The 24858-nt window shown below is 27.9% G+C and overlaps 2 protein-coding genes and 1 long non-coding RNA gene across 4 annotated transcripts in view; 2 read left to right on the top strand and 1 right to left on the bottom strand.

The window, feature by feature from the left end:
* Window positions 1-4465: 4465 nt before the first annotated feature.
* LOC111418735 (zinc finger protein castor homolog 1-like) overlaps window positions 4466-24858 on the bottom strand; it is an 82768-nt gene continuing 62375 nt past the window's right edge. The window contains exons 6-12 of one of the 2 annotated variants that reach the window (XM_023051399.2): window positions 15088-16288; window positions 11278-11626; window positions 11070-11222; window positions 10514-11012; window positions 10289-10378; window positions 8565-9554; window positions 4466-6381 (exon numbers count right to left, since the gene is read on the bottom strand). In XM_023051399.2, the coding sequence (XP_022907167.2) occupies window positions 6107-6381; window positions 8565-9554; window positions 10289-10378; window positions 10514-11012; window positions 11070-11222; window positions 11278-11626; window positions 15088-16288 (3557 nt within the window). In that variant the 3' untranslated portion in view covers window positions 4466-6106. The remainder of the gene's footprint in view (window positions 6382-8564; window positions 9555-10288; window positions 10379-10513; window positions 11013-11069; window positions 11223-11277; window positions 11627-15087; window positions 16289-24858) is intronic. The other variant, XM_023051400.2, reaches the window with a different exon arrangement.
* On the top strand, window positions 9814-10273 carry LOC111418737 (uncharacterized). Its single transcript, XR_002706859.2, has 2 exons — window positions 9814-10075; window positions 10170-10273. It is a non-coding gene; the product is annotated as an uncharacterized lncRNA (long non-coding RNA).
* LOC139432500 (calmodulin-like) lies at window positions 19621-20376 on the top strand. The gene has a single exon (XM_071201187.1). It carries the CDS (start codon window positions 19687-19689, stop codon window positions 20347-20349), a length of 663 nt encoding a protein of 220 aa, XP_071057288.1. The 5' UTR covers window positions 19621-19686; the 3' UTR covers window positions 20350-20376.

The raw sequence follows: 24858 nt of genomic DNA on the forward strand, positions 1-24858 counted from the left end.
ACAATTTTTCAAAATTTCAACATTTTAATTTCCCACTGAATAGTATGGTGTATACAAGTCAAAGCATCTTGTAGCACATCGTTTTTATCGAAAAATGTTTCATATAATATTTATTTATAAAATCATTTAAAATCAATTTTTTAACAGAAAAATTTAAAATCACCATTAGATGGCGCTGCACACTGGTATAGAAAGTAACATTTTTGAGGTTATCTTCATAATTATTAATTTTATCAAAAAAGTTATTAAGCAATATTTATTTAGAATTAAGAAAGCAATAACTTTTATTAACACAATTTTTCAAAATTTCAACATTTTAATTTCCCACTGAATAGTATGGTGTATACAAGTCAAAGCATCTTGTAGCACATCGTTTTTATCGAAAAATGTTTCATATAATATTTATTTATAAAATCATTTAAAATCAATTTTTTAACAGAAAAATTTAAAATCACCATTAGATGGCGCTGCACACTGGTATAGAAAGTAACATTTTTGAGGTTATCTTCATAATTATTAATTTTATCAAAAAAGTTATTAAGCAATATTTATTTAGAATTAAGAAAGCAATAACTTTTATTAATACAATTTTTCAAAATTTTAACATTTTAATTTCCCACTGAATAGTATGGTGTATACAAGTCAAAGCATCTCGAAGCACATCGTTTTTATCGAAAAATGTTTCATATAATATTTATTTATAAAATCATTTAAAATCAATTTTTTAATTTAAAAATTCAAAATTTCCATTAGATGGCGCTACACACTGGTATAGAAAGTAATATTTTTGAGGTTATCTTCATAATTATTAATTTTATCAAAAAAGTTATTAAGCAATATTTATTTAGAATTAAGAAAGCAATAACTTTTATTAACACAATTTTTCAAAATTTTAACATTTTAATTTCCCACTGAATAGTATGATGTATACAAGTCAAAGCATCTTGTAACACATCGTTTTTATCGAAAAATGTTTCATATAATATTTATTTATAAAATCATTTAAAATCAATTTTTTAACTTAAAAATTCAAAATCTCCATTAGATGGCGCTGCACACTGATATAGAAAGTAATATTTTTGAGGTTATCTTCCTAATTATTAATTTTATCAAAAAAGTTATTAAGCAATATTTATTTAGAATTAAGAAAGCAATAACTTTTATTAACACAATTTTTCAAAATTTCAACATTTTAATTTCCCACTGAATAGTATGGTGTATACAAGTCAAAGCATCTTGTAGCACATCGCTTTTATCGAAAATTTTTTTATATAATATTTATTTATAAAATCATTTAAAATCAATTTTTTAACTTAAAAATTCAAAATCTCCATTAGATGGCGCTGTACACTGGTATCGAAAGTAATATTTTTGAGGTTATCTTCATAATTATTAATTTTATCAAAAAAGTTATTAAGCAATATTTATTTAGAATTAAGATAGCAATAACTTTTATTAATACAATTCTTCAAAATTTTAACATTTTAATTTCCCACTGAATAGTATGGTGTATACAAGTCAAAGCATCTTGTAGCACATCGTTTTTATCGAAAAATGTTTCATATAATATTTATTTATAAAATCATTTAAAATCAATTTTGTAACTTAAAAATTCAAAATCTCCATTAGATGGCGCTACACACTGGTATAGAAAGCAATATTTTTGAGGTTATCTTCATAATTATTAATTTTATCAAAAAAGTTATTAAGCAATATTTATTTAGAATTAAGAAAGCAATAACTTTTATTAACACAATTTTTCAAAATTTTAACATTTTAATTTCCCACTGAATAGTATGGTTTATGCAACTCAATACATCTTGTAGCACATCGTTTTTATCGAAAATTTTTTCATATAATATTTATTTATAAAATCATTTAAAATCAATTTTTTAACTTAAAAATTCAAAATGTCCATTAGATGGCGTTACACACTGGTACAGAAAGTAATATTTTTGAGGGTATCTTCATAATTATTAATTTTATCAAAAAAGTTATTAAGCAATATTTATTTAGAATTAAGAAAGCAATAACTTTTATTAACTCAATTTTTCAAAATTTTAACATTTTAATTTCCCACTGAATAGTATGGTGTATACAACTCAAAGCATCTTGTAGCACATCGTTTTTATCGAAAAATGTTTCATATAATATTTATTTATAAAATCAATTAAAATCAATTATTTAACTTAAAAATTCAAAATCTCCATTAGATGGCGCTGCACACTGGTATCGAAAGTAATATTTTTGAGGTTATCTTCATAATTATTAATTTTATCAAAAAAGTTATTAAGCAATATTTATTTAGAATTAAGAAAACAATAACTTTTATTAATACAATTTTTCAAAATTTCAACATTTTAATTTCCCACTGAATAGTATGGTGTATACAAGTCAAAGCATCTTGTAGCACATCGTTTTTATCGAAAAATGTTTCATATAATATTTATTTATAAAATCAATTAAAATCAATTTTTTAACTTAAAAATTCAAAATCACCATTAGATGGCGCTACACACTGGTATAGAAAATAATATTTTTGAGGTTATCTCCATAATTATTAACTTTATCAAAAAATTCTTTAAGGAAATTCTATTTAGAATTAAGACAGTAACAATATTTCTTAATACAATTTTTCGAAACACCCACATTTTGATTTTCCCACTGAATAGTATGGTGTATGCAACTCAATACATCTCGAAGCACATCGTTTTTATCGAAAAATGTTTCATATAATATTTATTTATAAAATCAATTAAAATCAATCTTTTAACTTAAAAATCTAAATCACCATTAGATGGCGCTGCACACTGGTATAGAAAGTAATATTTTTGAGGTTATCTTCATAATTATTAATTTTATCAAAAAAGTTATTAAGCAATATTTATTTAGAATTAAGAAAGCAATAACTTTTATTAATACAATTTTTCAAAATTTTAACATTTTAATTTCCCACTGAATAGTATGGTGTATACAAGTCAAAGCATCTTGTAGCACATCGTTTTTATCGAAAAATGTTTCATATAATATTTATTTATAAAATCATTTAAAATCAATTTTTTAACTTAAAAATTCAAAATCTCCATTAGATGGCGCTGCACACTGATATCAAAAGTAATATTTTTGAGGTTATCTTCATAATTATTAATTTTATCAAAAAAGTTATTAAGCAATATTTATTTAGAATTAAGAAAGCAATAACTTTTATTAATACAATTTTTCAAAATTTTAACATTTTAATTTCCCACTGAATAGTATGGTGTATACAAGTCAAAGCATCTTGTAGCACATCGTTTTTATCGAAAAATGTTTCATATAATATTTATTTATAAAATCAATTAAAATCAATTTTTTAACTTAAAAATTTTAAATCACCATTAGATGGCGCTACACACTGGTATAGAAAGTAATATTTTTGAGGTTATCTTCATAATTATTAATTTTATCAAAAAAGTTATTAAGCAATATTTATTTAGAATTAAGAAAGCAATAACTTTTATTAACACAATTTTTCAAAATTTCAACATTTTAATTTCCCACTGAATAGTATGGTGTATACAAGTCAAAGCATCTTGTAGCACATCGTTTTTATCGAAAAATGTTTCATATAATATTTATTTATAAAATCATTTAAAATCAATTTTTTAACTTAAAAATTTTAAATCACCATTAGATGGCGCTACACACTGATATAGAAAGTAATATTTTTGAGGTTATCTTCATAATTATTAATTTTATCAAAAAAGTTATTAAGCAATATTTATTTAGAATTAAGAACGCAATAACTTTTATTAATACAATTTTTCAAAATTTTAACATTTTAATTTCCCACTGAATAGTATGGTGTATACAAATCAAAGCATCTTGTACCACATCGTTTTTATCGAAAAATTTTTCATATAATATTTATTTATAAAATCATTTAAAATTAATTTTTTAACTTAAAAATTTTAAATCACCATTAGATGGCGCTACACACTGGTATAGAAAATAATATTTTTGAGGTTATCTTCATAATTATTTATTTTATCAAAAAAGTTATTAAGCAATATTTATTTAGAATTAAGAAAGCAATAACTTTTATTAATACAATTTTTCAAAATTTTAACATTTTAATTTCCCACTGAATAGTATGGTGTATACAAGTCAAAGCATCTTGTAGCACATCATTTTTATCGAAAAATGTTTCATATAATATTTATTTATAAAATCAATTAAAATCAATTTTTTAACTTAAAAATTTAAAATCTCCATTAGATGGCGCTGCACACTGGTATAAAAAATAATATTTTTGAGGTTATCTCCATAATTATTAATTTTATCAAAAAATTCTTTAAGAAAATTCGATTTAGAATTAAGAAAGCAACATTTTTTCTTAATGCAATTTTTCGAAATTCCAACATTTTAATTTCCCACTGAATAGTATGGTGTATATATATTAGGTGTTTAGACAAAAAAAAACGAATTTTCGGATTGTAAATACTGATTTTTTTTAATGTTTAAAAAAAACTCACACATCACAGAATTAATAATTAAAAACACGTCCACACGAGCTTCGATTTTCCGATCGATCGACAACACTCCTTTTCATTTACATCATTCCATTTTCACAACGTTACAATTATTTATAAATCGATACAGTTATTTTTTTTTCATACAACGGGTTTAATTATTTTATAATAAAAACCCTCCTAAAATCGCTAGCAAATAAAAACTACATCATATAGTACATTATACACTTTTTATTTTTTAGGTTTTCGTAAAAATTAAAAAAAAAATAATAATATTAATAATAAAACGGTTTTTTTTAATAAAAACCGTTTGAGTTCTCAAATTTATTTTATTAATTAATTAATTAATAAACTAAGGTGCGTATATATTCGTGTAAACAGTACGGTGGAAATACTAGAAATTAAAAGATAATAAGTATTAAAACCCTATAGAGACTAGAAAAGGGGGTGAAAGAGATTGAAGAGATTAATTAATAACTAATAAAATTTAAATAGATTATGGCAAATAAATTCACACATAAAAATCACAATTTACAAAAATATTTCTAAAGAACAAGGAGAAGAAATGGGAAAAATCTAAGAATTTCTACATGTATACACATAAATATGGCACTTGGAATGATATTAGACGTTCGTTTAATCATTTGAGTTTAAATCCACGAGTTTTAGAAGGATGTTGTGCTAAAATGGACACTTTTAATGTTTTTACCTCGCTAGCAAAACATTTATTTCTAATAATTCAATTTATGTCTAAATTTCTACAAAATTCTAAGCTTCTCATAGAATATATTATTATAAAAAAATTTCTATATCAAAATCTAGATAAATTTTTCTCCACTATCACCTACATTTAATTTAATTTAATATAAATTTTTCGAAAAATAATTTTCTAAGTCATCTAAGTTAATCTTTTTAGAATATCCATTAATATTTATTCAAATTGAGGTAAAAAAATCAATTTAGTGTCTTCGATTTCGTTTCAAGGCACGGTTATTTCCTTTTTTCTTAAAAAAAATTCTTTTTTTTCGGGGATTTTCTAAAAAATGATTTGTTTCGAAGTTGTACGTACCAGAGAAAATTCCTAAGGCACTAATATCTACACAAATTAAAAAAAAACATTAATAAAAAAAAATCGGAAATTAAAAAATATATATATACAATTTTTTTTTCGTCTAAAATGTCTTTTATGGTTGTTGGATTTATTTTTGTTGATCCCTAAAGTGTTTCACCTCAATACAGGTTCTTTCTCGTTTAATACTACCCTAACGTATCACTTAAGTTTAAAAAATAATTTATTATTTCATATAATACGAGATGAATTAAGTTATTAATTAAATCATCTCGCATTAAATAAATAAAATTAAATTAATTTGAATTTTTTTTGTTCAAGTTGTCTTCATTTCTTCATCAGTCGTCAATAATCGTAGTCTTTGTACAAAAAAAGAAAATTAAAAATCTTAAAATCTAACAGTTTAAAATCAAATTTACTCAAAATAATCTAATATTTACAACAAAACAAAATTTTAAAAAAATCCTTCATTTCTATTTACAAATAATAAAAAAAAACTAATAATAAAAATTCTTTAAAATCATTTTTAACCTTCCATGTGTCGATATTTATGGGCCGACATCTGCGCTAACCCCAACACGGCGTACTGACACGATAAACAGTGGTAATGAGTCTGTTTGCCGCTATGTTGGCAACTCGGGGCGCGACAATGTTGGCTCGGGGTGAATTTTTCGAAACCCGCCGCTTGAATTGAGTCCAATTTTTGGTGTTGTCTTCGGTGCGCGACCACTTTGTTCGTGTCGGTGCACACGAAATCGCATTTTAAACAGTGGAAGTGAGAGGCTTTGTTTTGGGTCGAACCTAAAAATTACAAAAAATTTGTTTGTAACTAATTTAATCTTAAAGAATGTTAAAAATGCTTTAAAATGAGTACAAACACGATGTGGTTATGAGTTGTGGTTCTAAAGATATTTAGGGTTAAAAAAAATCAAGATGGCCGCCTTTTTTTTTGAACGTAACCTAACTTTTTCGATTCCGCCATGAAATTTTCTTTAAAATGATACCAAACACGACCTATTTGCTATTTATGGTTCCAAAGATATATAAAATTAAAAAAAAAATAAAATGGCTGCTAATTTTTTGACATAACCTAATGTTTTTTTAATTTTAACCAAAAACATACCGAGTTTGGTATCAAATTTTATGATTTTTAATCCTTAATAAGATTCTGTTCTCAAAAGAATTAATTTTTGATTCATTTATAATAAAAGTTTCAAAATGGCCGCCGATTTTTTTCACTTAATCTCACTGTTTTTAATTTTAATAGAAATAGAATGAGTTTAAGATAAAAATTTTAATTTTTTATTAATACGTGTATTTCAAAAAATTCAAGATGGCCGCTAATTTATTTGACAAAATCCAACTTTTTTCATTTTTGATTAAAGCTTCGTTTCCCCCATGAAATTTCCTTTAAAATGACACCAAACACGATATATTTATGATTTATGGTTCCAGAGATATTAATAATTAAAAAAATCAAAATGGCGGCTTAATTTAATTGACATAACCCAACTGTTTTATTTTTAATCGGAAATATATCGAGTTTGGTATCAAATTTCATCATTTTTAATCCTTTTTAAGATTCCATCATCAAAAGAATTAATTTTTGATTTTATTATAATTAAAAAAAATCAAAATGGCCGCCAATTTTTTGATTTAATCAACATTTTTTTATATTAATCAACAAACGAGATATTTAATACGAAAATTTTAATTTTTTATTAATAATAATTTTAAAAAAATCAAGATGGCCGCTAATTTATTTGACATAATCTAACTTTTTTCACTTATGAATAGAAATTCGTTTCCGCCATAAAATTTCCTTTAAAATGATACCAAACACGATCCATTTACTATTTATGGTTCCAAAGATATTTAAAATTAAAAAAAACAAAATGGCCGCTTATTTCTTTTTGACATAACCCAACTTTTTTATTTATAACCCGAACTACATCGAGTTTGGTATCAAATTTCATCATTTTTAATCCTTTTTAAGACCCCATCATAAAAAGAATTAATTTTAGACTCATTTCTGATAAAAATTTCAAAATGGCCGCCAATTTTTTCGGCATAATCTGATTGTTATTAATTTTAATAGAAATAGAATGAGTTTAAGATAAAAATTTTAATTTTTTTTGATATTTTTATTTCAAAAAAAATTCAAGATGGCCGCCAACTTATTTGACACAACCTAACATTTTTCAATTTCGATTCCGGCACGAAATTTCCTTTAAAATGACACCAAACACGATCTATTTCTTATTTATGGTTCCAGAGATATTAAAAATTATAAAAAAATCAAAATGGCGGCTTAATTTTTTTGACATAACCCAACTTTTTTATTTATACCCCGAAATATATCGAGTTTGGTATCAAATTTCATCATTTTTAATCCTTTTTAAGATTCCATCACCAAAAGAATAAATTTTTGATTCTGTATAATTAAAAAAATCAAAATGGCCGCCGATTTTTTCTTCAAATCCGCATCTTTTTAATTTTAATCGAAATACGACGACTTTAATATAAAAATTGTAATTTTTTATTAACATTTTCGTTTAAATAAATTCAAAATGGCCGCCAATCTATTTGACATAACTCAACCACTTCAATTTTTGATTAAAATTTCGTTCCCCCCCCGAAATTTCCTTTAAAATGACACCAAACACGACGTATTTACAATTTATACTTCCAAAGATATCAAAATTAAAAAAATCAAAATGGCCGCTTAATTTTTTGGACATAACCCAACTTTCTTATTTATAACCCGAAATATATCGAGTTTGGTATCAAATTTCATCATTTTTAACCCTTTTTAAGACCCCATCATAAAAAGAATTAATTTTTTTGGAATAAAAAATTCAAAATGGCCGCCGATTATTTTAAAATTAACCTAACTTTTTCATTTTTAAAGATAACCCACCCGTGTTTGGGCTCATTTCAACGCATTTTTCACCCTCTCTCATAAAATCGACAAAAAAACTCACCCAAATTATTCGTGTAAGCACAATCCGGCCTACCACACGCAACGTTCGCCCTGTACTGTTGAAAATCGCCCCCCATCAGCGTATCCAACCTTTCGTGTCGCGCCGTATGCTGCACAAACCTAGTTTTATCGCAAAAACTGTACCCACAATCCTGCCGCTGACAATGAAAATGAGTCTGATGCTCCCGATACCCACAATGCTGATACTGACAATCCTCATTAAACCGAAACCTCAAATAACCCTCCGGCACCGGCTCATCCTTCAAAATTCTCATCGAATTCTGTATCCTCGCCTTTTTTTGTTCCGGCGACATCACCTCGTGATGATGCGGACTTAGCGCGCGTTTATTCAAATTTGCCGCCATCGCCGCTAAAGGCGACGTCATATTTTCCGTGGGGTAGGGCGCTTGAGGTGGCGGCGCTAACAACCCGCTTTGTATCAACCCGGAATGTTGAAACATCAATTGATTTTGATACAACGTTTGATGCAGAAACGGATTTTGCATCGATTGTTGATTAATTAACGCAAATTGTGTCGCTAAATTCGCGGGAAAATTCCCGAAGTGATACGCAGCGTCAAAAGATGGCGTTAAATACGCCGATTGTTGTTGTTGTTGCGGAGAGATGTCGCTGTCGGATTTATTCATTTGAATCGGTGTTTGTTGTAATGTTTGTAAAGGTGCTACGTTTATTTTCATTTCTGGGGGTGGTTGTTGTTGTTGTTGTTGTTGTGATGGCGGGGGCTTTTTCTCGGGGGATTGGCGATTATTACTGTTGTTGTTGTCCTCTTGGTTTAAGACCCCGCTGCTGTGTTTTGCAACGTGCACCATTAATTTATCGATTTCGGAAAAGGCTTGGTTGCAGGCGTTGCAATGGTAATGGTATTTCCGTTTTAATTTGCAAAAAGGTCTGCTGCAACTTATTTCTGGGCTGTATAAGGTGTTGTTGGTTGAGGTTGGATCGTTGATTTGGTTGAGCGATTGTGGTGGTTCTAAAAAGTAATAATGATACAAAGATAATGTTAATAAATAATTGATGGGAAATGGCACAATAACACAACAATATTTAAATAAATAAATTGTTAATAATTCCAACTTCACTACTAACTAGATTAATACCAACTTAGATTAAAAAAAATGATAAATTCCCTAGATTTTGAGAAAAAATTGTGAAAACTTAAAGATTGGTGGAAAAAAAACTTTAATTTTGTTGTATATTGGGTTAATGTTGAAAAAATGATTATAATTTGTAAGATTAATGTTTATAAATAGTTAAAAATAAATAGTGTTACCAACTTAATTTAATAATAAAACGAAAAACACTTTGTTTACTAATTGGAGAAATTGAAAATGATGAAATTCAAGAAGAAATTGTTAAAAATAAGTTAATAATGATGAAAAACTTGGTAAAATTTATAAATCTTGAAGATTTGCTTCAAAATAGCCCAAAGAATGCGGTTAAAAATTGAGAAAAAACAATTTAGGGAAATCTAACCTCAAAAAATAAATCCAGGTACGTTTTATCAATTTAATTCTAAATTAATTCATGAAATTATCGAATTAATTAACTTCTAGATATAAAACCATCTAATTAATACTTTTTTTAGAATCAAAATAAAAAATTTGGGGGAAAAATCTTCACTACGTTCAAAACTATATCAACAAAATTTAATCTAATTTTATTTACTTAATATAATTCTAATCTAATTGATCTATTTTGTGTTACCTGAAGGAGTTGATTTGGTATCGTAGGCTTGAAGTTTCTGTTCCGAAGGCACCGTCGATAACGGATAAAAAGTGCCCGAAGCTTTTACAACTAAAAAGAGATACAGAAAAAAACCGTGCTATTTACTATTTACAGTACAATCTAGTACAAATCTAATCCTACGCAAATATAGAGTGCAAAAAACGCCACCAAAAATTCTAACCTCAAAATTAATTTTATATTTACCTGAAATCTTATTTTCGCTTTGTTGAACCAAACTTTGACTACTACTCAAGTTCATCGCTTTGAATTGTTGTTGGTGTTGGTAAATTAAGTGGTTATCTTCGTCTTTGAATTCGTTTTTGATTTTAATTGGGTTGTTTTCTTCCGATAGTAGCTTTTCTTCGTTGTGTTTTTGTTGGTGGACAGCCATCGTTGAGTATTGAACGAAAGAGTAGTTACAATTTAATCTTGTGCAGTGAAAATGACGATTTACTTTGTTGCTGGGGCAATTTTGTAGGCGACAATCGACGTTTCGGTCGTAAAATTCGAATCCGTCCAAAATCTCGATGTTATCGTGAAAATCTTTGCTATGCATCAACAAAACGTCCTCTTTGTCGGTAACGTAAAGACATCGATTTTGATTGCAGTGGTAATGGACGTTCCCTAAATACGGACAAAGCGTGTCTGTGCATTTTGTATTTTCGTTGTAAATATCGAATCCTTGCAAACTATAATCTTGTACCTAAAATAATTAACTTTTTAAGAATCAAATTTATTAAATTTAAATTATTTTAGTTACATTAGTTGGTGGTGAACACGATCTTTCATCGTTTGAGTCTGGTTCTGGTTCTTTTAAGTTACTTTGAGGCATCACTGTTGATGGTTTTGGCAACTTAAAGCTTGTAAATATCGCTTGGGGCGAATCCATCAAACTTTGACTCCCCATTGGGGCCTAAACCGCCAAATTAAATTAACAAAAAAAAAATTGTTTAACATTATTTACTTACATAATCATTCCAAACCTCGATAACCCGATTTTTGGGGGGTCTCCCCCTTTTCCTGCAAAACATCCCATCGATGGAGGTGGCTAGATGCGTCATCGTCAAAGGATCTTTCGTCAAACTTAATTTTTTCGAGTACTCGTGCATCTTGTAATGTTCTAATCGACGAAATGGTTTTTCGTTGGGTAAAATCACCTCGCGGCAATTCTCCCAATTGCAATGATAATGTTTTTCTTTGTCCTCGTAGATGCAGCCGTCTTCGCAACCCCCGTTTTGAGCCGTTGTGAAATAATTTTCGGTTATTTGTTCTTGTTGTTCGTGGTTTCTTGCGTGCTCTCGAACGCCGTCTTTACAACTGGAGATTTAAAGATTAAGATAATGAATGGAAATGCAAAAATTGATAATTTCAAAAAATTATGCCTACAAAAGTTGTTCTTTTTTTGATTCTTAACAAGTTTTATTTGAAAAATATTTTGATACAAACAATAATTAAGAAGATAACCTTGAATTTAATTCCTATACTGTTTAGAGGGAAATTAAAAAATTGGTTATTTTAAAAAATGATCCCTACAAAAGTTGTTCCTTTTTTAATTCTTAACAAGTTTTATTTGAAAAATATTTTGATACAAACAATAATTAGGAAGATAACCTTGAATTTTATTTCTGTACTATTCAGAGGGAAATTAAAAAATTGATAATTTTAAAAAATGGTGCCTACAAAAGTTGTTCCTTTTTTAATTCTTAACAAGTTTTATTTGAAAAATATTTTGATACAACCAATAATTGGGAAGATGACCTTGAATTTTATTTCTGTACTATTCAGAGGGAAATTAAAAAATTGATAATTTTAAAAAATGTTGTCTACAAAAGTTGTTCCTTTTTTAATTCTTAACAAGTTTTATTTGAAAAATATTTTGATACAACCAATAATTGGAAAGATGACCTTGAATTTTTTCTGTACTATTCAGAGGGAAATTAAAAAAGTAATAATTTTAAAAAATGGTGCCTACAAAAGTTGTTCTTTTTTTGATTCTTAACAAGTTTTATTTGAAAAATATTTTGATACAACCAATAATTGGGAAGATGACCTTGAATTTAATTCCTATACTGTTCAGAGGGAAATTAAAAAATTGGTTATTTTAAAAAATGATCCCTACAAAAGTTGTTCCTTTTTTACTTCTTAACAAGTTTTATTTGAAAAATATTTTGATACAAACAATAATTAGGAAAATAACCTTAAATTTAATTTCTATACTGTTCAGAGGGAAATTAAAAAATTAGTTATTTTAAAAAATGATCCCTACAAAAGTTGTTCCTTTTTTAATTCTTAACAAGTTTTATTTGAAAAATATTTTGATACAATCAATAATTGGAAAGATGACCTTGAATTTTTTCTGTACTATTCAGAGGGAAATTAATAAAGTAATAATTTAAAAAAATGATCCCTACAAAAGTTGTTCCTTTTCTAATTCTTAACAAGTTTTATTTGAAAAATATTTTGATACAACCAATAATTGGAACGTTGACCTTGAATTTTATTTCTGTACTATTCAGAGGGAAATTAAAAAAGTAATAATTTTAAAAAATGGTGCCTACAAATGTTGTTCCTTTTTTAATTCTTAACAAGTTTTATTTGAAAAATATTTTGATACAACCAATAATTGGGAAGATAACCTTGAATTTAATTTCTATACTGTTCAGAGGGAAATTAAAAAATTGGTTATTTTAAAAAATGATCCCTACAAAAGTTGTTCCTTTTTTAATTCTTAACAAGTTTTATTTGAAAAATATTTTGATACAACCAATAATTAGGAAGATAACCTTGAATTTCATTTCTATACTATTCACAGGGAAATGCAAAAATTGATAATTTTAAAAAATTGTCCCTACAAAAGTTGTTCCTTTTCTAATTCTTAACAAGTTTTATTTGAAAAATATTTTGATACAAACAATATTTAGGAAGATAACCTTGAATTTAATTTCTATACTGTTCAGAAGGAAATTAAAAAATTGGTTATTTTAAAAAATGGTCCCTACAAAAGTTGTTCCTTTTCTAATTCTCAACAAGTTTTATTTGAAAAATATTTTGATACAAACAATAATTAGGAAGATAACCTTGAATTTTATTTCTGTACTATTCAGAGGGAAATTAAAAAATTGGTTATTTTAAAAAATGATCCCTACAGAAGTTGTTCCTTTTTTAATTCTTAACAAGTTTTATTTGAAAAATATTTTGATACGAACAATAATTAGGAAGATAACCTTGAATTTAATTTCTATACTGTTCAGAGGGAAATTAAAAAATTGGTTATTTTAAAAAATGATCCCTACAAAAGTTGTTCCTTTTCTAATTCTTAACAAGTTTTATTTGAAAAATATTTTGATACAACCAATAATTGGAAAGATGACCTTGAATTTTATTTTTGTACTATTCAGAGGGAAATTAAAAAATTGGTTATTTTAAAAAATGATCCCTACAAAAGTTGTTCCTTTTCTAATTCTTAACAAGTTTTATTTGAAAAATATTTTGATACAACCAATAATTGGAAAGATGACCTTGAATTTTATTTCTGTACTGTTCAGAGGGAAATTAAAAAATTGGTTATTTTAAAAAATGATCCCTACAAAAGTTGTTCCTTTTCTAATTCTTAACAAGTTTTATTTGAAAAATATTTTGATACAACCAATAATTGGGAAGATGACCTTGAATTTAATTCCTATATTGTTCAGAGGGAAATTAAAAAATTGGTTATTTTAAAAAATGATCCCTACAAAAGTTGTTCCTTTTCTAATTCTTAACAAGTTTTATTTGAAAAATATTTGGATACAACCAATAATTGGAAAGATGACCTTGAATTTTATTTCTGTACTATTCAGAGGGAAATTAAAAAAGTAATAATTTTAAAAAATGGTGCCTACAAATGTTGTTCCTTTTTTAATTCTTAACAAGTTTTATTTGAAAAATATTTCGATACAACCAATAATTGGAAAGATGACCTTGAATTTTATTTCTGTACTATTCAGAGGGAAATTAAAAAATTGATAATTTTAAAAAATTATCCCTACAAAAGTTGTTCCTTTTTTAATTCTTAACAAATTTTATTTGAAAAATATTTTGATACAACCAATAATTAGGAACATAACCTAAAAAAAAGTAGTTATTTTGACATTTCTTATTTTTAGAAATCGTTTAAACATTTAAAATCGTCATTGTCATAGTTAATTAAGATTAAATAAAAAATTTCGTTAATTTTGATACCAAACACGACCCATTTATCTTTAAAACCAAAAAAGTTATCCAAAAAAATTAAAAAAAAAACAAAAGACGAATCAACAAAGAATTTTTGGGATATCTCGATAACGACTCAACATAAATACGTCGTATTTGGTATCAAAATTAATGATTTTTAATTCTTTATCGAACAAAAAACCTAAATTCGGTAAATTAAAAATTAATTATTTTGATATTTATTTCTTAAAACTCGTTTATTATCTTAATTGATTATAAATAAGCGAAAAATTTCGTGAAATTTGATACCAAACATGATATATTTACCTTAAAAATTAAAAATGACAGGTTATGATGAAACAAAATGGCCGCCATTTAATTTTTTTTGTATCCGTCAATTTTATTGATAAATATATCGAGTTTGGACTCATTTTAAAGCATTTTTTATTAACACGATATATTTTCACTAAAAATGACAGGTTATGTTGTAACAAAATGGCCGCCATTTCATTTTTTTGGTATCCCCGTCAATTTTAAAGATAAATATATCGAGTTTGGACTCATTTTAAAGCATTTTTTATACTTACTTAAAAACCATGTTGCAATGTTCGGCGAAACAATGATAATGGTCGTTATAGAGGTATTCGCACGTTTCTAGGCATCTCTCTTGGTTCGAAAAAAATTGGCAATACTTTTTCCAAAAATCTTCGCTGTTCCAGTTGGGATTTTCGTACTTTTCCTCCATTTGATTGACGCTCGATTCATTGGCGGATAAATCGATGACGGAACTTTCGGGGTCATCGTAACTAATCGGCGAGTTCCGCTCGCTCAAAGTCTCCGACGTGGACAAATTGGATGAATTTTGACTGAAAAGGCTCAAATTTAACCCCTCGAATTGCTGCTCGTACTCCCTCCCCCCCGGAAACGGCAATCCAATTCCCCCATCTTGCAAACTTTTCATCATACTTTGCGCTAACTTGTATTTTCGATAAGCCAACTCTGAATCTTTCCTTTCGTGTTTCCTTTTATGCGAGAATAATTGCCCGGAACTATGTAGGACGTAGTTACATTGCGGGCGAATGCAGTGAATATGGTTGCAGACTTTCGAAAAGCGGCAATTTTCGTATGGACACGATTCGTTTTTCATGAACTTTTTGAACCCATCTCTCGATAGTTGCTCATCTTTGATGTGGTACGATTTGTGTTTCTCCATATCGGATTTATTTTTGAATGTAAATCGACACCCGGCTCTACGACAATGAAAATGAGTGGTTCTTTGCCCGAAAAACGCGCAATACGAGGCACCACATTCCTCGGTTGCTCGATACCGTTGAAATCCTTCTTGGATTATCGCCGAATCTTTCCGGTGATAATTCGCGTGCATTTGAACATCGGACGTGGAGATGTACACTTTATCGCAACCCTCCTTTATGCAGTGATAATGAGTTTGTTTTTTGTTGTGAGTGCAGTTCCCGTAGCGATCGGAACAATCATCGAGAGGGCTATATCGCATAAATCCGTGTTGTAACGATTCATCTCGCTTTTTGTGCCATTTAAAATGGCGGATCATCTCCTCTTTTTTAATAAATACGCGCGAATTACAATCGAGGCAATGAAAATGTTCTCTATAATTTAAATCTTTACAATAAGAGCTACCACATTCTAAAGACGACGAGAATTTCTTAACGTATTTCGAGTAATCCATTTGGCTTTGGGTTTTGTTGATTAATAAAGGCTGGTGGAGATCGCGATGAGCTTGGGTTGGAGCTAAACTCTGCGCCATCATCGCTATAAAAAAAAAATTAATTTAGAATTAGCGCCATCTCTCGAAAAATATTAAAATCGTTTTATATCTCCTCAATAATATGTAAAAGGAAACGGTAAATGAAGCGTTTAAGTCTCGAATCAAGTGAATTTGAGTCGATGCGGGACAAGTGGAAGGGGAAGTCACTAGTTCGTCCCATTCTACAAACACTAAATTACCATAATCATTACAATTGGACGCAATGAAAATCACCACCAGTCTCACGGCAATTGCATGGCAATTTATTCCAATTTAAATCTTTTTATTATTCATAAAAAAAAATTTCCGAGACTCAACCACCGCCACGAATCCACGCCATCTATCTTATTAATAAAATTCTTTTTTAAAAACGGGGGACTCGTTTAAAACGAATTTTACGTAATAAATTTTAATTTAATCGTCATTCGAAAAATATTAACCCAAATTAGGCCCGATTTAAAAAATTATTATTACGGGTTAAGTAAAAATTAAAAAAAAATTTTTTTTTTTAATTAAATTTTTTTAAATCGACGAAAATAATAAGATTTTCGGAAAGATCAGACAATTTTAGCCCAATTTGATGTATCACACCCCATATCAATCTTAAAATTCGCATAAATGACACAAATAATTAGTGTTTTGTTTTCGGCCATCTTGATTTTACAAAAACAAAGATATCTCGGGAACTATACCACTTAGATATATTGAGTTTGGACTCATTTTAATCGTTTTTTAATTCTCCACAAATATATTTACAAATTATTTATTTTCGGCCATCTTGGATTTTATAAAAATGTCAAAATCTCAATATTTTGGAACTTATATTAACTAAATAAGTCGTATTTAGATTCATTTAAGGATTTTTTATTAAAATCAAAAATATTTAACAATTAAATTTGACGAAGCCGCAATTTTTCCCTCATTATCACCAAAAATAATAAAATTTTCGCAAAAATCAGACAATTTTAGCCCAATTTGATGTATCACACCCCATATCAATCTTAAAATTTGCGTAAATGACACAAATAATTAGTGTTTTGTTTTCGGCCATCTTGATTTTACAAAAACAAAGATATCTCGGGAACTATACGACTTAGATATATCGAGTTTGGACTCATTTTAATCGTTTTTTAATTCTCCACAAATATATTTACAAATTATTTATTTTCGGCCATCTTGGATTTTATAAAAATGTCAAAATCTCAATATCTCGGAATTTATATTAACTAAATAAGTTGTATTTAGATTCATTTAAGGATTTTTTATTAAAATCATAAATATTTAACAATAAAATTTGACGAAGTCGCAATTTTTCCCTCATTATCACCAAAAATAATAAAATTTTCGCAAAAATCAGACAATTTTAGCCCAATTTGATGTATCACACCCCATATCAATCTTAAAATTTGCGTAAATGACACAAATAATTAGTGTTTTGTTTTCGGCCATCTTGATTTTACAAAAACAAAGATATCTCGGGAACTATACGACTTAGATATATCGAGTTTGGACTCATTTTAATCGTTTTTTAATTCTCCACAAATATATTTACAAATTATTTATTTTCGGCCATCTTGGATTTTATAAAAATGTCAAAATCTCAATATCTCGGAATTTATATTAACTAAATAAGTCGTATTTAGATTCATTTAAGGATTTTTTATTAAAATCATAAATATTTAACAATAAAATTTGACGAAGTCGCAATTTTTCCTTCATTATCACCAAAAATAATAAGATTTTCGGAAAGATCAGAAAATTTTAACCTAATTTGATGTATCACACCCCATATCAATCTTAAAATTCGCATAAATGACATAAATAATTAGTGTTTTGTTTTCGGCCATCTTGATTTTACAAAAACAAAGATATCTCTGGAACTATACGACTTAGATATATCGAGTTTGGATTCATTTTAATCGTTTTTTAATTCTCCACAAATATATTTACGAATTATTTATTTTCGGCCATCTTGGATTTTATAAAAATGTCAAAATCTCAATATCTCGGAATTTATATTAACTAAATAAGTCGTATTTAGATTCATTTAAGGATTTTTTATTAAAATCAAAAATATTTAACAATTAAATTTGACGAAGTCGCAATTTTTCCTTCATTATCACCAAAAATAATAAGATTTTCGGAAAGATCAGAAAATTTTAGCCCAATTTGATGTATCACACCCCATATCAATCTTAAAATTTGCGTAAATGACATAATTAATTAGTGTTTTGTTTTCGGCCATCTTGATTTTACGAAAATAAAGATATCTCGGGAACTATACGACTTAGATATATCGAGTTTGGAGTCATTTTAATTGTCTTTTAGTTCTCTACAATAATATTAACGATTTATTTATTTTCGGCCATCTTGAATTTTATAAAAACGTCAAAATCGAAATATCTCTGAAAATATTTTAACTAAATCGGTTGTATTTGGATTCTTTTAGATAATAAGATTAAAACTAAAAATTGTTCGATTTGGTGAAAAAATTGGCAGCCATTTTGATGCTTTTATTAAAAAAAAAAACAAAAATTCATTCTTTTGGTAATAGAATCTTAAAGAGGAGTGAAAATGATGAAATTTGATACCAAACTCGATATAGTTTGGATTATAAACAAAAAAGTTGGGTTATGTCAAAACAAATTAAGCGGCCATTTTGTTTTTTTTAAATTTTGAATATCTGTAGAACCAAAAATCATAAACAAGTCGTGTTTGGTATCATTTTAAAGGAAAGTTCATGGCGGAAACGAAAATCTAATTGAAAATTATAAAAGTTAGATTATGTCAAATAAATTAGCGGCCATTTTGAATTTTTTTGATACAAATATTAATAAAAAATTAAAATTTTTTTATTAAACTCATCGTCTTTCGATTAAATTAAAAATAATTAGAATATATCCAAAAAATTTCAGCCATTTTGAAATTTTTAATTCAAAAAAATCAGAAATTATGTATTTTGGGAATAGAATCTTAAAAAGGATTAAAAATGATGAAATTTGATACCAAACTCGATGTATTTCCGATTAAAAATAAAAAAGTTGGGTTATGTCAAAACACAAATAAGCGGCCATTTTGGTTTTTTTTTATTATTGTATATCTTTGGTACCATAAATCATAAATACATCGTGTTTGGTATCATTTTAAAGGAAATTTTATCAAAATTTTAATCAAAACTTAAAATGTTAGATTATGTCAAATAAATTAGCGGCCATTTTGAATTCACAACTTTTTTGTTTTTAAAGATAACCTAGTCATGTTTGGGCTCATTTTAAAGCATTTTTCATTTTCTTTACGAAAATTAATTAAAAAAAAATTTTTAATTTATTAATTGTAAATAAAATCGTAGAAACCTCAATAAATTTTTAATTTGACGTTCAATTCTTGTCAAATCACATTAAAAATGTCGCAAGAATCCGAAACGGTCGAAATTCTTTACCCTTGTCCTTTAACCCCGGAAGAACGGCGCGATTTATACCGCGCGTTCATTTTATTCGACCAAGACGGCGATAGAGAGGTTAAAACCGAATTAATGGGCTTAATAATGGAAAATTTAGGCCAAATTTGCAGCGAGGAAGAAATCGAATCCTGCCAAAATTGGGTCGACCCCGACGGAAAGGGTTTTTTCAAATTCCCCGAATTCCTCACCCTAATCGAATCGAAAATGGAAAACACCACGTCGCGAAATCTCCTAAAAAATTGCCTCAACGTTTTCGAAGACAACGATTTGGACTTTAAAGACGTCGGGTTTTTGCACGCGAACGAATTGAAGATGTATTTGACGACGATCGAGGATAAACTCGATGAGAAGGAGGTGATCGAAATGTATCGCGAATTAGAGATAAACGATGACGAGGAGATTCGAATCGAAGAGATTATCGATGTTTTAACATCGAGCGAGTATCACAACCCTTATAACAAACAAACTTTGAATTTGCCGCCGTTTACGACGTGCAAACCGATTGATTCTGAGCGTGAGTGTCTCTCAACGAGCGATATAACTTCGCCTTTTTTTAAAATGAGTGGGGATGAGACTTGTAATGATGTAACAACTTTTGATGTGTAAAATAAAAATTAAATATTTATGTTTAAATCGTAAAGAAACAAAAATAAGAATAAGAATAAGAACCAGTTTAATTGATTTCTGATAAATTTCTGGTGTACAATAAAATAATGTTTTGCCGCTGGGGGCAGCACCATATCTATCTTTATCTAAACGGTTTCGTTTTTCTATCCGTCTCTCTCTTTCTCTCATTCGAGAAGCGAAGAAATATGCGAGATCGTAACTCATACGCCTTTTAGGCCCCTTTTTTGTACGAATTGAATTTTCGAAGGTAGCAGCGCGACTTTCAACCTTAAAAACCGCACGAAATCCCTCTCCTCTCGTATTTAAAAAACCTTTACGCGTTTATTTTTATTTTTATGGGGTTTATTGAAGTTATTGTGTTGTTATATAAAAGATTGGTTCAGAATGTTTCGGGGTTTTCGTGGAAGAGAAAGAGATTCGGTTTTTTCGAATCAAAGGAGAAACAAAGAGGGGAACACATCGGGACGATCGTATTTTCGTTTTGATTTTTTTTCAATTTCTTTTTTTTAAACCTGTGTTCACGGGATCACTCATATTTATAGCTATTGTTCCTTTCCACGGAAAGTATAAATTATTTTTTCGTGCCGACTCGGGACGGCGGAATTTAAATTGCTTTTTCTCTGTTTTCTGGGGCCTCGGACCCGAACCCCGATCTCTGTTTTAGGCTTGTTTGGATAACGAAAATTACAAGGCGACGCGATTTATCGTTCATTCATGATTTAACGCCCTCTACATCTCCGAATCCCCCCCATACACTACTCACCTACTCATCTTTTTTTTATTTTTTTATTTAATCTCGGAACAATTTTTGGTTCAATTTTAAACGCGATAAAATAAACATTAGATGAGTAAGTAAGCTGGCAGATTCTCAAGAGACGCAAAAAAAATGTTACACAATACAACGATTCAAATGCAAAGCGATTTCGACCTCGTCCGAAAACGATGATGCCGCGGAAAAGAGAAGGAGAGATTTGTAATAGATCGCGGCGTCCTCTAATTACCCGGCGAATTAACGCTTCTATTCCCGGCCGCATCGCGGCGTCGCGCGCGTTCTATAGAATTTTTGGTCAAACGGTATTTCTCCTCAGCCGCGAACTAGAGCCAAAAATTTGGCATTTGCAAGTTAAAGAGTTCTGGAAGCCGCACGATGCCATAAATATAACGTTAGATTTCCCTTTAATTACATTGCTCAAAGTTCGAAGTTTTTTTTTGATATTTTTTGTTTTTGAATGAACTTTAAATGGAATCTGTGGCGCGCGTTGCGATCTTAAACCAAACCGGAGTAATTGCCAAGTCATTTATAAAATTAATTCGCCAAAATTTCTTCTAAACTAAAAATAAGATAATTAATTTTTTAAAAAATCAATTAAAACAAAAATTATTTATTAAATTTTTCAAAAAACACCAAAAATAATACGATTTTCGTAAAGATCAGAAAATTTTAGCCTAATTTGATGTATCACACTCTATATCAATCATTAAAAACGAAAAAATGACACAATTATTTAGTGTTTTGTTTTCCGCCATCTTGATTTTATAAAAGCAACGATATCTCGGATGCTATAACACTTAGATATATCGAGTTTGTACTCATTTTAAACGTCTCTTAATTCTCAATCACAAAATTTATGAATAATTCATTTTCCGCCATCTTTAATTTTAAAAAAATGTAAAAAAAATCAAAATCTCGAAAAACATTAACTAATAAATCGCGTTTGGATCCTTTTCAAAAGATTTTTCATTAAGATGTAAAGTTGACGTTTAAAACCGGAAGTCGTCATTTTTTCACTATTATCACCAAAAATAATAGGATTTTCGTAAAGATCAGCAAATTTTAGCCTAATTTGATGTATCACACCCTATATCAATCATTAAAAACGCAAAAATGACACAATCATTTAGTGTTTTATTTTCCGCCATCTTGATTTTATAAAAACAAAGATATCTCGGGTGCTATAACACTTAGATATATCGAGTTTATACTCATTTTAAACGTCTCTTAATTCTTAATCACAAAATTTATGAATACTCCATCTTTAAGTTAATAGAAATGTCAAAATGTTAAAATCACGAAAAACATATTAACTAATAAATCGCGTTTAGGTCCTTTTCAAATGACTTTTTATTAAAATCGAAAATATTAAAGATATAAAGTTGACGTTTAAAACCGGAAGTCGTCATTTTTCACTACTATCACCAAAAATAATAGGATTTTCGTAAAGATCAGCAAATTTTAGCCTAATTTGATGTATCACACCCTATATTAATCATTAAAAACGAAAAAATGACACAATTATTTAGTGTTTTGTTTTCCGCCATCTTGATTTTATAAAAACAAAGATATCTCGATAACTATAACACTTAGATATATCGAGTTTGGACTCATTTTAAACGTCTCTTAATTCTTAATCACAAAATTTATGAATACTCCATCTTTAAGTTAATAGAAATGTCAAAATGTTAAAATCACGAAAAACATATTAACTAATAAATCGTGTTTGGATCCTTTTCAAAAGATTTTTCATTAAAATCGAAAATATTAAAGATATAAAGTTGACGTTTAAAACCGGAAGTCGCCATTTTTTCACTATTATCACGAAAAATAATAGGATTTTCGTAAAGATCAGAAAATTTTAGCCTAATTTGATGTATCACACCCTATATTAATCATTAAAAACGAAAAAATGACACAATTATTTAGTGTTTTGTTTTCCGCCATCTTGATTTTATAAAAGCAAAGATATCTCGGATGCTATAACACTTAGATATATCGAGTTTATACTCATTTTAAACGTCTCTTAATTCTCAATCACAAAATTTATAAATAATTCATTTTCCGCCATCTTTAATTTTAAAAAATGTAAAAAATCAAAATCTCGAAAAACATATTAACTAATAAATCGCGTTTGGATCCTTTTCAAAAGATTTTTCATTAAGATATAAAGTTGACGTTTAAAACCGGAAGTCGCCATTTTTTCACTATTATCACCAAAAATAATAGGATTTTCGTAAAGATCAGCAAATTTTAGCCTAATTTGATGTATCACACCCCATATCAATCATTAAAAACGCAAAAATGACACAATTATTTAGTGTTTTGTTTTCCGCCATCTTGATTTTATAAAAACAAAGATATCTCGGGAACTATAACACTTAGATATATCGAGTTTGTACTCATTTTAAACGTCTCTTAATTCTCGATCACAAAATTAATGAATAATTCATTTTCCGCCATCTTTAATTTTAAAAAAATGTCAAAAAATCAAAATCTCAAAATACATATTAACTAATAAATCGCGTTTGGATCCTTTTCAAATGATTTTTCATTAAAATCGAAAATATTTAAGATATAAAGTTGACGTTTAAAACCGGAAGTCGCCATTTTTTCACTATTATCATCAAAAATAATAGGATTTTCGTAAAGATCAGAAAATTTTAACCCAATTTGATTTATCACACCCTATATTAATCATTAAATACGTAAAAATGACACATTAATTAGTGTTTTGTTTCCGCCATTTTGATTTTATAAAAACAAAAATATCTCCGATGTTATAACACTTAGATATATCGTGTTTGGACTCATTTTAAACGTCTTTTAATTCTCCACCACAAAATTTATGAATCATTCATTTTCCGCCATCTTTAATTTTAAAAAATGTCAAAATCTCGGAAAGCATTAACTAAATAAGTCGTTTATGGATTCTTTTTAAAGGATTTTTCATTAAAATCACAAATATTTGAAAATTAAAGATGACGTTTAACACCGGAAGTTGTATTTTTCACCAAAAATAATAAGATTTTCGTAAAGATCAGAAAATTTTAGCCTAATTTGATGTATCACACCCTATATCAATTATTAAATACGCATAAATGACACAATTAATTAGTGTTTTGTTTTCGGCCATCTTGATTTTACAAAAACAAAGATATCTCGGGAACTATACCACTTAGATATATCGAGTTTGGACTCATTTGAATCGTTTTTTAATTCTTCACAACAATATTTACGAATCATTCATTTTCCGCCATCTTTAATTTCATAAAAATGTCAAAATCGAGATATCTTAAGAACTACTTTACCTAAATAGGTCGTGTTTGGGTTCTTTTCAAAGGATTTTTTGTATTCTTTTCAAATAATTAATAAATTAATTAATTAAAATTAAAATTAATTAAAAAATAAATCGATTTTAAACTTTTTCCTGTTTAATAAAATTCCAATTAAGATTCGATTTTTCAATTTCGTGTGGGAGTACTCCAAAATCATCTCCCCTTCTGATTCATTCATTTGTCAGGCGACCTCAGCTCGCCTAACTTCATGTGTATCTACGTCACACGTCCAGATGTTTTTTTTTATTATTATTTGAAAGGGGTCGAGTATTCATCTCGAAAATCGAGCGATTCACGTCCTTAAACGTTCGAATTTTAAAGGTTTTTTTTAATAATATAATGGCCAAATCCAGAAATTGTATTTATAGCCACGGTCTG

Source organism: Onthophagus taurus, unplaced genomic scaffold (assembly GCF_036711975.1).
Source record: "Onthophagus taurus isolate NC unplaced genomic scaffold, IU_Otau_3.0 ScKx7SY_16, whole genome shotgun sequence".
Classification (NCBI taxonomy): domain Eukaryota; kingdom Metazoa; phylum Arthropoda; class Insecta; order Coleoptera; family Scarabaeidae; genus Onthophagus; species Onthophagus taurus.